The 14,740-nt window shown below is 39.7% G+C and overlaps 1 protein-coding gene and 1 long non-coding RNA gene across 2 annotated transcripts; one reads left to right on the top strand and one right to left on the bottom strand.

Annotated features, from left to right (window-relative positions):
* Positions 1-1,530: 1,530 nt before the first annotated feature.
* On the bottom strand, positions 1,531-14,013 carry LOC131350135 (NLR family CARD domain-containing protein 3-like). The gene is made up of 9 exons (XM_058385394.1): positions 13,652-14,013; positions 13,081-13,191; positions 12,608-12,662; positions 12,173-12,377; positions 10,110-11,886; positions 8,313-8,486; positions 2,988-3,161; positions 2,611-2,787; positions 1,531-2,432 (listed from the first exon to the last, which is right to left on the bottom strand). The coding sequence occupies exons 1-9, from the start codon at positions 13,702-13,704 to the stop codon at positions 2,384-2,386; spliced, it is 2,775 nt and encodes a 924-aa protein (XP_058241377.1). The 5' UTR covers positions 13,705-14,013; the 3' UTR covers positions 1,531-2,383.
* LOC131350139 (uncharacterized) lies at positions 12,345-13,073 on the top strand. Its single transcript, XR_009204140.1, has 3 exons — positions 12,345-12,380; positions 12,492-12,562; positions 12,877-13,073. It is a non-coding gene; the product is annotated as an uncharacterized LOC131350139 (long non-coding RNA).
* Positions 14,014-14,740: the final 727 nt, after the last annotated feature.

Genomic DNA, 14,740 nt, shown 5'->3' with positions numbered 1-14,740 from the left:
CGCTCTCAGGAGCTCGGTGAATTCCAGCGTGGAACTGTGATAGGATGCCACCTGTGCAACAAATCCAGTCGTGAAATTTCCTCGCTCCTAAATATTCCACAGTCAACTGTCAGCTGTATTATAAGAACGTGGAAGTGTTTGGGAACGACAGCAACTCAGCCACGAAGTGGTAGGCCACGTAAACTGACGGAGCGGGGTCAGCGGATGCTGAGGCGCATAGTGTGAAGAGGTTGCCAACTTTCTGCAGAGTCAATCGCTACAGACCTCCAAACTTCATGTGGCCTTCAGATTAGCTCAAGAACAGTGTGCAGAGAGCTTCATGGAATGGGTTTCCATGGCCGAGCTGCTGCATCCAAGCCATACATCACCAAGTGCAATGCAAAGCGTCGGATGCAGTGGTGTAAAGCACGCCGCCACTGGACTCTAGAGCAGTGGAGACGCGTTCTCTGGAGTGACGAATCGCGCTTCTCCATCTAGCAATCTGATGGACGAGTCTGGGTTTGGCGGTTGCCAGGAGAACGGTACTTGTCTGTCTGCATTGTGCCAAGTGTAAAGTTTGGTGGAGGGGGGATTATGGTGTGGGGTTGTTTTTCAGGAGCTGGGCTTGGCCCCTTAGTTCCAGTGAAAGGAACTCTGAATGCTTCAGCATACCAAGACATTTTGGACAATTCCATGCTCCCAACTTTGTGGGAACAGTTTGGAGCTGGCCCCTTCCTCTTCCAACATGACTGTGCACCAGTGCACAAAGCAAGGTCCATAAAGACATGGATGACAGAGTCTGGTGTGGATGAACTTGACTGGCCTGCACAGAGTCCTGACCTCAACCCGATAGAACACCTTTGGGATGAATTAGAGCAGAGACTGAGAGCCAGGCCTTCGCGTCCAACATCAGTGTGTGATCTCACAAATGCGCTTCTGGAAGAATGGTCAAAAATTCCCATGAACACACTCCTAAACCTTGTGGACAGCCTTCCCAGAAGAGTTGAAGCTGTTATAGCTGCAAAGGGTGGACCGACGTCATATTGAACCCTATGGATTAGGAATGGGATGTCACTTAAGTTCTAAGCACTATGCGAGTCAAGGTAGGTGAGCGAATACTTTTGGCAATATAGTGTATATATATATATATATAGTGGCCTGACAACACGTAATGTGTAAAAATACAGTAGTTAGTGTAATAAGTAGTGAACAATATAAGTTGTGTGTGTGTGTGTGTGTGAGAGAGAGAGAGAGAGAGAGAGAGAGTTTTGTACAGTTCAGTCCTGGGTGTTGAGGAGCCTGATGGCTTGTGGAAAGAAACTGTTACACAGTCTGGTTGTGAGGGCCCGAATGCTCCGGTACCTCTTTCCAGATGGCAGGAGGGTGAAGAGTGTGTGTGAAGAGTGTGTGTGAGGGGTGTGTGCGATGCTGCTGGCTTTGCGTATCCATCATTGTGATATGATAATTAGGACACACAGAAGTGTCACATGACTTTCTGCACTCCTCCTGTCTCATTAACACAAAAAAACTTGTATGGGTTTTTTAAAAATTCAGTTTTATTTTATTGTACAATAATTAAAGAATTTATTGTTAAAGAATGACAGATTTCTTTAACATGTGAATGAACATGATTTGGGTCTAACACTGGGCTCCAGTCTGCTCCATCATGTAGGACTTAAATTAAGTTGTTGAGATTGAATTGTTCATTAAATTGAATTGTTGAATGTTTTCTGTGCAGTAACTTCCTGTGTTCAGCTCCACACACAATACTGCAGCACCCAAGAGACAGGAAGTGATCATGTTACTGAGACAGAACAGTTACTGCTTCAGAAAGGTTTGTGACCAAACACACCTCAAACACCTGAATTGTTATGTTTCACTCACACTCACTGTTTATTCTGTAATTACACACAGTGGACATGACATGTATACAACATATACTGTATACAAAACTGGGTCACAACAACAATAAATCAATCAGCATACCTGTTACCATGGCTACAATTAAACACAGATTAGCAAACAAAGAACAGAGATATGAAAATAAGTCATTTATAAAGAAATAAAATGATAAATATTACAGCTGTAACTCAATCATCTGTGGAGAAACAAATGTGATATAAAAATAAGGAGGTAAAAATTCACTATAAACATCTCCAACAGCTGGATGTGTGTTTGTGTAATCAGTGTGATGGTGTGATGATATCTCTGTGTTGTGTGTAGATGCTGAAGGATTGGACTGTAAAATATGTGATTAAAGCCTGAAGTAACTTGTAGCTGAGTGGATAAAAAGATGTGGTCAGTCACGGTTATTGTTCTGGAACTTCTACATCTGAATATGAATGATTCAGCTCCCAAACTGCTGGAAATGTGGGACGGGTTCTAACACTACACCACTACTGCTTTACCTTGAACAAGAGGTTTGAGACCTGATGAATTTATAATCTTGAATTCTGAAAAACAGAAGAGGACAGAATTACAGACAACGTTAAACAGAGTCACTCATCACATTCCTTATGAACAACAGAAGCGTAATGCACACACTAGATGTGACATTTTACAGAACACACTGAATATTACTCAGTGTCTTACAATACAGTAGAGTAAAGAGACAGGAAGTCATTAACTCACTGTAGTGTCTCCAGGTTACAGTGTGGATCCTTCAGTAGATAACAGAACAGCTTCACTCCTGATTCTCCTGGATTATTACCGTCCAGATCCAGTTCTCTCAGGTGTGTTGAGGAGTTTGACCTCAGAGCTGAAGCCAGAGCAGCACAACCGTCACCTGTAATACTGCAGTTCCTCATCCTGCAAGAAAGAAAACCTTCTCACACTTAACACACTCAGTCTTAAAACATGAACTACACAAAATCTTTATATACACTACATTTACTCTCCATCTCACACACACAATGACAATATATCAGATCTCTACAATTACAGTTACAACAGATGAGAACTGGAGGTTGCTGATGTTTATTAAAACTCTGATACATGTGTGTGTGTACCTCAGTATCTCCAGTGTACAGTGTGGATTCTTCAGTCCTGCAGAGAGGAGCTTCACTCCTGAATCCTGCAGTTTATTCTTATTCAGGTTCAGTTCTCTCAGACTAGAGGAGTTTGAGCTGAGAACTGAGGACAGAGCTCTACAGCTTTCCTCTGTCAGATTACACCCACGCAGACTGGAAGAGAAATGATGAAATATCAGAACACCGATCTCAAACACACACAGCCATAATCCAGCTAAAGTTGAAGCTGCAACAGAAATGTGAGTGTGTTTCTCTCTCACACACAAATCAGAGGACAGGACACCACATCAGGACATTTACAGGAGCAGGGACGTCTTTCTGAACTCCACAATCTCTCAGCTACAGGAGTGTAGCTTCCAGGGAGAATTGGGGTAGCAGTAACTCTCCCAGTAATCAGAACTAACTATAACAACCCACCAATACTGACACCATGATCAACTGAAACATTTGTAGAAGTAAGAAGTAATTAGTGTTCTGAATTGATTGTTAGTTTATCATAATAAATCAGATAAAAACACTAAAAGCTCCCTCTCACAACATAGTGCTTGATTACTGCTGTTTAACTGAGAGAGCAGGTCACAGGCAACTGTTTAGCATCACTGGTCAGAGAGAGAGAGTAAAAAAATAAAACATGATAATAATCAGAAGGAGGTAGGACAATATGGTGTAATCTAGCTAATGACACTACACATATATTGTAGCTAACTAGCAAATTCATCGTAATTTAGCCATAAAATCAATCACATATCAATAAACAGCCTTGTGTTATCTTCCATAAATATTATTTAAATAATTCCCATTATTATGAACAACAATAAGGTCATTCACACTGGACAACACGTAAGGACCAGTGATTAATGTGAACCTCATTAGCGCCATTAATTCAGGCTGTTTAGAGTTCCATGGAGATTACAGCTATAAAAGACAGAGTCCATGCTCTTATATAGAGAGAGAGTGAGGAGGGTTCCAGCAGAGTCATTTTCATAGCAGCAGTGAGTCTAGCAACATCTAGACATTTTTTGGGTTTAGAAATGTTCTAAATCAGGCTCTGAATCTAGATCATCTCATCACCATATACACTCTAGAGGAAGTGGCAGATAAGAGACTTTCAGTTAAGTTAGGTGTTTTTAACCTCATGTTCAGCATCAAGTGCTATATTCATACAGGAGCAAGAGTATAAATAATAAATGAATACATGGGTAGATGTACATAAGCTCCTGTTCTCTGAACCTCAATAAGCTGGAACTATCAAGCACAGAGTCCCACATTGTTTTAAAGTCACTGACTACTATTATTAGTGAGGACAGCTGAGAAGATCATCGGAGTCTCTCTTCCCTCTATTACAGACATTTACTCCACACGCTGCATCCGCAAAGCTAACAGCATTGTGGATGATTCCACACACCCCTCACACACACTCTTCACCCTCCTGCCATCTGGAAAGAGGTACCGGAGCATTCAGACCCTCACAACCAGACTGTGTAACAGTTTCTTCCCTCAAGCAAACAGGTATTTCAACAGAGAACTATCTATACTGTGCTGGACACAGACACACACACAAAACTGTCCTGTTTGCACGCATATGTCACTTTACATTACACTTTATATTGATCCTGTTTACATGTTAACTTTAATATTTGCACTCACTGTCAACACTGTTCTTTTGCACAGAGTCGGCTATATGTTGTTTGTCTTGTCTTGTCATCCTGTGCACTTCTGTTGTATATCTAGTTTTACTAAAGATTGCACCTTAAGTATAGTTTAACTTTATCTCTACAGTATGTTTAGCTCTATGTTTGTCCGCGTCACCTGTACTTTGTTTTTGTTATGTGTAGCACATTTGGTCCAGGAGGAACGTTGTTTCATTTCACAGTGTACTGCATTAGCTATGTATGGTTGAAGTGACAATAAAGCTTCTTTGACTTTTGACTTGACTTTGACTAATGAATAATGAGGAAATTCTTGCATTTTCTGGGTAACTGTATGATAGTATGTTTTGCCAGATGTGTTTGGAATACACACACACACACAGAGAGATAAGAGCAATTTTCCTGCTGTTGAGTTCTATCTTCTATCTATATAGCAAATAGTTCTCCTACCTGCAAGGTCTGCCCACATTTCCACATTTATTTAAGATTATGAAGCTACAACAGCTACACCTTTGCTTTTGTCTCAAATGATGAAAATGTGATCTGAAGTCAGAACACAACAGATGTGTCTCCTGTAACAGCACAATATCTTTTTCTGATTCAGTAGATTTAAAATACTGATTGGATTGTGAGGAGCGTTCAGTCCACCACAGTTCAAACCAAAATTATTAAGCTGACTCATTATTTAATGGTATACAATACCTTCTTTATTGCACCACCTATAATCATTTGCTCATTTGCACTCATTGCATTTACCTCCCTCTGTATACTGTTTATATACTGTTATATATGCAAATTATTTATATATTTTTATATATTGTTTATATATGCAAATTATTTATTGTTTATATACTTATATATGCTAATTATTTGCACTGCGAAAATGCACTTCTGGTTAGATGCTAACTGTATTTCGTTGCCTTGTATCTACATGTGCAGTGACAAAGTTGAATCTAATCTAATCTAATCTAATCTAATCTAATCTAATCATAGATAATATCGGGAGAAATAAAGTCTGTCAGTTATCAAAGCAGTAATTCTATAAAAGCAAATCACCAAATAGAGACAATAAACCACAGCGACAGTCTTTCCTGAAATGAGACGGTCTTTGTAAACAGTATATAAGGTGAGTGGATCCATTACTCAGACTAATTGAGGAAGCTCCCCAGAGAATCCTCCCAAGCGGTAATCCACAATATACGGCTGAAAAAAGGTCTTCCTTTAGTGGAGAAATCCTTGAGGAGAAGTAGCAATAATCATTGCGGTTAAACTAGCCGCTCTTTCTTAAAGCAAGGTCAAACTAGCTGAACGTATAAAGTAGGGACGCGGTTTTAGATATATAGCGGTAATATCGCTGAAACAGGAAAGCGAGGGTCCGTGAGCTCCTACATCACAGAACCATAATATAAAACAATCATTTTTAATAAATACATAACAAAATGCATATACAACAATTTCTAGCATTTAAGAAAATAAATGCTGAATGTTTTAATAATAATTTACATTTTAAAATGGGGAACAAAGGTTTAAAGAGTAAAAATGTACTAAGCTAAATTCATTTTACTGGAATTTTTCAAAATCCTTTTCAGATTGTTTTGCAACAATAAGGTTGTGAAGGTCTTCAGAGAGCGCTTTGCTTTTACCCATCATGAGATGTTTCTTGTGTGACCCCTTGTTAATGAGACTCCGTTTTATAGACCATCCGTTGGGACTGAAGGGGCCAGCTCCAAACTGTTCCCACAAAGTTGGGAGCATGGAATTGTCCAAAATGTCTTGGTATGCTGAAGCATTCAGAGTTCCTTTCACTGGAACTAAGGGGCCAAGCCCAGCTCCTGAAAAACAACCCCACACCATAATCCCCCCTCCACCAAACTTTACACTTGGCACAATGCAGTCAGACAAGTACCGTTCTCCTGGCAACCGCCAAACCCAGACTCGTCCATCAGATTGCCAGATGGAGAAGCGCGATTCGTCACTCCAGAGAACGCAGCTCCACTGCTCTAGAGTCCAGTGGCGGCGTGCTTTACACCACTGCATCCGACACTTTGCATTGCACTTGGTGATGTATGGCTTGGATGCAGCTGCTCAGCCATGGAAACCCATTCCATGAAGCTCTCTGCACACTGTTCTTGAGCTAATCTGAAGGCCACATGAAGTTTGGAGGTCTGTAGCAATTGACTCTGCAGAAAGTTGGCGACCTCTTCGCACTATGCGCCTCAGCATCCGCTGACCCCGCTCCGTCAGTTTACGTGGCCTACCACTTCGTGGCTGAGTTGCTGTCGTTCCCAAACACTTCCACGTTTTTATAATACAGCTGACAGTTGACTGTGGAATATTTAGGAGCGAGGAAATTTCATGACTGGATTTGTTGCACAGGTGGCATCCTATCACAGTTCCACGCTGGAATTCACTGAGCTCCTGAGAGCGACCCATTCTTTCACAAATGTTTGTAAAAACAGTCTGCATGCCTAGGTGCTTGATTTTATACACCTGTGGCCATGGAAGTGATTGGAACACCTGATTCTGATTATTTGAATGGGTGAGCGAATTCTTTTGGCAATATAGTGTATATATATATATATATATATATATATATATATATATATATATATATATATATATATATATATATATATATATATAAAGTATATAAACATGGTCATTATGTGGCTAATATTACATATGAAACTTGTGGCTCTCGTTTTGTGTAGTCCAGTGGAAAAGAAAAAAAAAGACAAGTTAATTCACTGCATTATGAAGTATGAAAGTGAATTGTTTTTGTAGCAGCATTAGCAAGGCTAGCTACAAAAGAATAGGCTAGGCAGATTATGGCACGTGACAAGTGGCTGTCAAGTTCAGGAAATCCTCCTTACATCACCTTAATCTTCTAGCTGAAGCTCCACTGACTGTAGGTTTTTTATGTCTGCTAAGAACACTGGAACTGCTCTTCACCCCGACTCTAGCTTGTTGATTTTTGAGTTTACTGAGGTGATGCTTGTTGTTAGCGTGTCTAACAAGCAAATGGTCTAAGCAGTCATCATGTTCAGTCTGTCACGTGACTCCCCCTGTTTTGGACACGTAACCGAGTCCAACAGCACAACCAGCGGTGGTAAGAAAAACACACAGAATGGTATGAAGAGTGAAGAGTAACGAGTCCAGTGCTGTAGATTCAAGGTGATGCAAGGTGATTACACAGAGTGACACGCCCCCTACATTAGAGCTTAATTAGGGCTATAATCTTTTATCCCGTTTCAGTGATGTGTCCGGTAAACGTCATCAGCAGTCGTGTTCCAGACACAGTCGCGAGTGTAATGAACATGACCGAGGTGGATTATTTACTCTACCATCATTTTTTTCCTAAAATGTGTCTGGAGGAGAAACTAATAGTGTATAGATTGAGCACACATTGTATAATGAAAGTACAAATGATAGAAAAGGACAGATGACAGAACTGTAAGTTTAGTGTTTTTTAGTTTAAACAAGAGTTACAGCTTTTCTGTTTACTGTGTTTGTTATTCAGAGGAAACGCAGCATGAACCCAGTCCAGCACTTTATACACCACTAATGAAGCTGACCATCTACTTTAAGTGTGTGTGTGTAAATATTATATGACCTGTGTGTGTGTGTGTGTGTGTGTATGTATGTGTGTGTGTACCTCAGTATCTCCAGTGTACAGTGTGGATTCTTCAGTCCTGCAGAGAGGAGCTTCACTCCTGAATCCTGCAGTTTATTCTCACTCAGGTTCAGTTCTCTCAGACTAGAGGAGTTTGAGCTGAGAACTGAGGACAGAGCTCTACAGCTTTCCTCTGTCAGATTACACCCACTCAGACTGGAAGAGAAATGATGAAATATCAGAACACTGATCTCAAACACACACACAGCCATAATAATCAAGCTAAAGTTGAAGCTGTAACAGAAATGTCAGTGTGTTTCTCTCACACACAGAAATCAGAGGACAGGACACCACATCAGGACATTTACAGGAGCAGGGACGTCTTTCTGAACTCCACAATCTCTCAGCTACAGTTTATTATAAGACCATTAGGTCATGTACATAACACACACAGGTGAGAGTGAGCAGCCTACAAACACTACACTCTGATCTGTGTTCAGGTTTCTATACCCAACACTGCAGATCCAGTGCATTTTATTACAGAAAATAAAGAATTATAGAGCTGTACACTAGCAGTTAATAACATGCCAATACTAGTCGTACTTTACACTGAGTTATATGCTGAATTTCACAGAGACAGTAAAACACTTGGTGTGTGTTGTTCTCTGTGCTCGTACAGGTACAAATCTGTCACCTGGAGACCTCTGATTTTACACACACACTGGTTCAGGTGTTTGGTGTGGACCCGAGTACAGGTGGAGTCTTCACATATGTCCAAACAGATCCAAACTAAAGAAAAAGGTTGATTTGTTCAAACTAAACCAGGTAATTAAACAAGGTAAAGCCAGTCATGGGAGCCTGTGTGTGGTCATGCATATGGAACTGGTCAGTTACAGTCCTGTCTCAGAAGGTGGTAAGGGCTAGGCAATTTTATTCTTTTAAAATTATACTTAAGAAAATAATTTTAACAGCAATATGGATTTATAGTTTTTTATTTATTAGAATGGACTTTGGAAAATACAGATGTGCAAAAAAGTAAGAACCTCTTTCTCAAATAAACAATGATTCTTTTAAATAAAGAGTATAAGAAAGGAAATGTAATAAAAACTGCACTATTTGTTACAAATGGCCCTGTTACTAGTTTATACTATTTAAAGAAAATCCAACTTGACTCTTTCCAGTATGGAACAGTTCAGTAGTTTGTTCCCAGTTAGATGGTGGGAATCAGCCGTGATTAAATTAGGAAGAAAATGTGAAAAATTGGAAGAAATTAAAGCATGACAGAGTGAATCTCTCCACAACACTGTCACAGAACAAAAGATGAGGAACTTGAACCTAAACAGGTACTTGAAGGTGAACAGAGTGTTTAATATTTACTTTTTATATTTTCTATTCATATTGATCCCATTTTCACAGCTTGGTGTTTTTCTTGTTCTCATTTGTGAGAGTTCTGTTCAATGTCACTTTCAGAATAAACAGAGAAAAGAAAAAGTGTCTTTCACTGCTGTTTAGTTCAGAAATGTGTTTAGTTCTTAAATGCATGCAGTTATTTTGTATGGATTTTATATATAAATTTTAGAGAAAACAATATATCATGATTCATATATAAAAGATATAAAATGATTCATATCATGATCCATAAGATTTTGTCCATAAGGCCCAGCCCTCAGTGCAGACGTGACGTGTTAGTGTAAAAAGTGAAATAATCTTCTGTAAAAGTACCAGAGGTTTGATTAAAGAGGATTAGAGTAACCAATTAATTAATCCAAACACTGCAGTTCAGTGTTACATTAAAATAACAAACCATGCAGTAATACATTTATAAATAAAAATACTCACACAGCTTTTCTGGAGGCTTTGACCACTGGCAGCAGTTTCAGAAGACATTCCTCTGATTGATCATATTTACTCAAATTAAACTCATCCAACTCCTGTTCTGAGGTCAGTAACACAAACACCAGAGCTGACCACTGAGCAGGAGAGAGTCTGGTTCCTCCGAGACAATAGAATTTTTTTCTGTTCATGTAAGTTTGTACTTCCTGCACTAGAGAATGATCATTCAGTTCATTCAGACAGTGGAACAGATTGATGGATTTCTCTGGAGATGGATTCTTCCAGATCTTCTCCTTGATGTACTCGACTGTTTCCTGTTTGCTGTGAGAGCTACTTCCTGTCTGTGGCATTAAGTCTCGTAAGAGAGTCTGATTGGACTCCAGTGAGAGACCCAGAAGGAAGCGGAGGAACAGGTCCAGGTGTCCATTCTTACTCTGTAGGGCCTTGTCCACTGCACTCCTGAGGAGAACAGACATCTTTGGATTTATGAAGAAATTACAATGTCCAGTGCTTTGCTCCACAAGCACGTTTGTTTTTCTAACATTAAAGCAGAAAAACACGTATAAAGCAGCCAGAAACTCCTGAACACTCAGATGTACAAAGCTGAAGACCTTCCCCAGGTGAAGCCCAAACTCCTCTCTGAAGATCTGGGTACACACTCCTGAGTACACTGACACTTCTCTGACATCAATGACACACTCTCTCAGGTCTTCCTCATAGAAGATCAGATTTCCTTTCTCCAGCTGCTGGAAAGCCAGTTTTCCCAGTGCCAGGATAGTCTCTCTGGTCTGCTGAGGATCAGGGTCACGTTTCTGATGGTACTTTTCATCCTTGTGTTTGATCTGAACGATCAGGAAGTGTACGAACATTTGAGTCAGAGTCTTGGGGATCTCTCCACTCTCTGCTTCACCCAACATTCTCTCTAGAACAGTGGCTGAGATCCAGCAGAAGACTGGAATGTGGCACATGATGTAGAGGCTTCTTGAAGACTTCATGTGTCTGATGATTTTATTGGCCAGGCTATGATCACTGATCCTCTTCCTGAAGTACTCCTCTTTCTGAGGATCATTGAATCCTCGTACCTCTGTTACCTGGTCTACACATTCAGGAGGTATCTGATTGGCTGCTCCTGGTCGAGAGGTTATCCAGAGGAGAGCAGAGGGAAGCAGATTCCTCTTGATGAGGTTCGTCACCAGAACATCCACTGAGGCTGACTCTGTCACATCACACAATCTCTCATTATTCTGGAAATTTAGAGGAAGTCGACACTCATCCAGACCATCAAAGATCAACAACACTTTGTAAGAGTCACAGTCTATTGATTCTAGTTTTCTTATTTCTGGGAAAAAGTGATGAAGAAGATTAATCAGACTGAGATTTTTCTCCTTCATCAGATTCAGCTCTCTAAAGGGAAGTGGAAACATGAAGGTGATGTCCTGATTTGCTTTTCCTTCAGTCCAGTCCAGAATGAACTTCTGCACAGAGACTGTTTTTCCAATTCCAGCAACTCCTTTAGTCAGCACACTTCTGATGGACTTGTCTTTAAAGAGGTCATTACAGTTGATGGGTGTCTCCTGTGTTGCTGGTCTCCTGGACACTGTCTCAATCTGTCTCACCTCATGTTCATTATTGATGTCTTCACTCCAACCCTCTGTGATGTAGAGCTCTGTGTAGATCTCATTCAGAAGTGCTGATCTTCCATGCTGTGAGATTCCTTCATTAATTCTCATAAACTTCTTTCTCAGGTTGGATTTCAGCTTTGGCTTATACACAGAGGTGAGTTCTAATAAACAGTAATAACATGTTTTAATGCAGAATCACTGAGCAATATATAAAATGTAAAATTCTTTCAAATGCTGCTGTTCATTCCTGATTCATGTACTAAATATTATTGAAGGAACAGGACCATTGTACAGAGTGACCACAAGCTGGACCATGAACAGAACAGAAAAGCAGCAGATGTACATGATACTAAAATCAAAGTTAAAACTAAAAGTCTTCATATCTAAAACTATTTCCTCTCTCTAAAGTGAACCTGATGGAATAAAGCCATGACTCAGAGCTCTTACTGTTCTGCAGTGTGTTAGCGAGATCTGTGTGGTTCATGTTCTTCAGGAAGTGCAGTGTGATCTTCAGCACTCCCTCTCTGACACTGTGCAGATCCTCCTCATCCTCCACCTCCCTCTCAGTGCATGCTGGGTAATCTGGACTCAGGAGGTTCCTAAAGCTCTTCAGCTCATTCTTTATCAGAGTGATGACTTTGTGTTCCAGCTCCTGGTCAGAAACACACAGGAACAGATCTAAATATTATAATCTTACACAGTGAATGGTGCTTTGTTAATGATTTTAATTATGAAAATAATTAAAGTCTCTTCCTCTTGCCTTTAGTTGCAACTGAAATTCTGCTTATTCATACAAATGATTACCCATAATTCTACTGGACTTCAAGAAATGACAAGGTATGACAACACACACATTACACACTATAAAACACACACACACACCTTGAATATGGAGTCCAGCGGATTTCTGCTGATGTTTGATTTCTTCTTTTGTAGTCTGTGAACAAATAAAACACATCATGTAATATGGACTATATGTATTCATACTGTAGCTGCAGAAATTACAGTAATAAATACAGAGACAGATATTTAACACTATCCTCTTAACACAATACACTGATTTCAGGATTTCATCACTGACACTAACATGTTTAGAAACAAATGATTGAATTAATGAATAAAATGATTTATATTTAAATGTTCTTCTGTAGCACCACAGACCCTCCAGCTCAGGGACTGCAGGCTGAACTGACCTCTTAAAGCAGTTGTCCTCACTGCCGGACCGAGAGCTGCAGCATGGCACAGTTAAGTGTTTTACTGCTTCAACACCTGATAAAGCTCATGAAGGGCTTCATAATGAGACCAGTGAGTTTGATCAGGTGGAACACTGCTGTAAAACACCTCACTATACTGACCTCACATCAGTAGAACTGTCTCTGAAGAAAATTGGAATTCTCATTGACTGGTCACTCTTCATGGACACACAGCTGGGTTCTGGTGAGTCTGATCTCTTTCCCTCCATCATTCTAGAATTACAACAGAAATATCAGCAATAATTAAAACTCTGCTGTCTCAGCACTGTTAAACACTGTGTTGATCAATAAACACCAATAATTCCATCTTTTTAATTCAGCTCCAGTCTGCACACTTCTTCAAACAGGAGACCGGCCTCATACCTCAGGAATTACACTCAGGTCAGGAGTCCCAATCACAGATAACTGACTCAGCTGGGTCTTAAAGCCTGTCGAGTTCACTGACTCAAAGCTACGATGCTCTTATGCTCCACATTACACAGTCCTTTTTACTCTTCTGTCACTGAATGATTTCTCTAAACTGTTCTTAGATCAGATCAGTGATATATTCACTGCTATTAAACACCTTAAACCAAAGTTTAGTTCCTGTGTTAACTAGTGAATGTTTAGAGATACAGATCTGTTCCCATGAGACGGTGTGTATTTATTGCTGGTGAATGTAAAAGTTACTCACCTCTCGTCTTTCTTTAAGTCCTGTTTTCCAGACACACTCATGTTGGAGGTCATGTCTCCTTCTCCAGATTACAGCAGGAAACACGTTTTCTTCACTCCAGCATCGGTGTGTTAAATCAAACACTATACACACGATATCAAGTCATAAAACAACCTGTGTACATTAAAAACTTCAGTACAAACCAACAAAACTCGTTATATTAACTCTAAACGTGTTAATTTAGAGCGTTTATACATCAGAGATTTAGTTTTTACTCCTGAAATATTTTATTTTCCTCTCGTGACAAAATGGAGCAGCTGAGTTTCATTTTCTTAACGGTTTATTCCGCAGGTGTGGGTGTGTGTGTGGGGGGGGGAGCAGTGACGCGGCCGCGCACGCGCACATAAGCACGCACGCGCACACACTCTCTCGCGCGCTCTGTCACAGGATGTGGTGCTGGTTTGTTTATCAATGATGTAATGACTGCTCAAAATAAATAATTAAAAATAGGTGTATTTATGTCAGTCTGTAAGTGTGTAGTGGGAAAAGATTTTAGACACTCTCTACATTGTTCTATTAGTAACACTACTTCTCCTAGGGCTGATAATTCCCTGCTTGTTGAAATGGGGAGCAACTTATTCCCCAAACAGGAGAGCCAGCAAACACAGAACCTTCTCCTAACATTAGCATAGGATTGCCCTTTGGTTATTTTTTCAAAACCAAATAATAACGTTCTAGAAATGTTCTCTAATGGTTATTTTTTGGTTTTATTTTTATAATCGAAATCTAACCTTCCCAGAACCTGATTTTTTTTAATAACCTGAATAGAACCTGTAGAGAACGCTCTCTTGTGGATATTTTTAGGTTTTATTTTAATGACCATTAGGGAGTTTTTGATAAAGGAACTCGGTATAAACAATAAATGTATGTGATTTGAGGTAAACATGCATTAATGACAGAGACATGTTAAAGATCTAAACATTCACAGCTGAAGCTAATTTAAATTATTTAGATGTAAACACATACAGATCTCCAGCCAAATCAAGTGTGTGTACAATAAAAATATTAATTATTTCATTTAATTCACCTGAACTACATTCAGTTACATAG

Source organism: Hemibagrus wyckioides, unplaced genomic scaffold (genome assembly GCF_019097595.1).
Source record: "Hemibagrus wyckioides isolate EC202008001 unplaced genomic scaffold, SWU_Hwy_1.0 Contig23, whole genome shotgun sequence".
In the NCBI taxonomy this organism is placed as follows: domain Eukaryota; kingdom Metazoa; phylum Chordata; class Actinopteri; order Siluriformes; family Bagridae; genus Hemibagrus; species Hemibagrus wyckioides.
This window is presented reverse-complemented; position numbering and strand designations above follow the sequence as displayed.

Coding starts and splice junctions, on each gene's coding strand:
- LOC131350135 (XM_058385394.1), bottom strand. CDS start 13,704: ATGACCTCCAACATGAGTGTGTCTGGAAAACAGGACTTAAAGAAAGAC. Junction 2,788..2,987: donor TGTACACTGGAGATACTGAG/GTACACACACAC, acceptor TCTTTCTTGCAG/GATGAGGAACTGCAGTATTA. Junction 2,433..2,610: donor TGTAACCTGGAGACACTACA/GTGAGTTAATGA, acceptor TCTGTTTTTCAG/AATTCAAGATTATAAATTCA.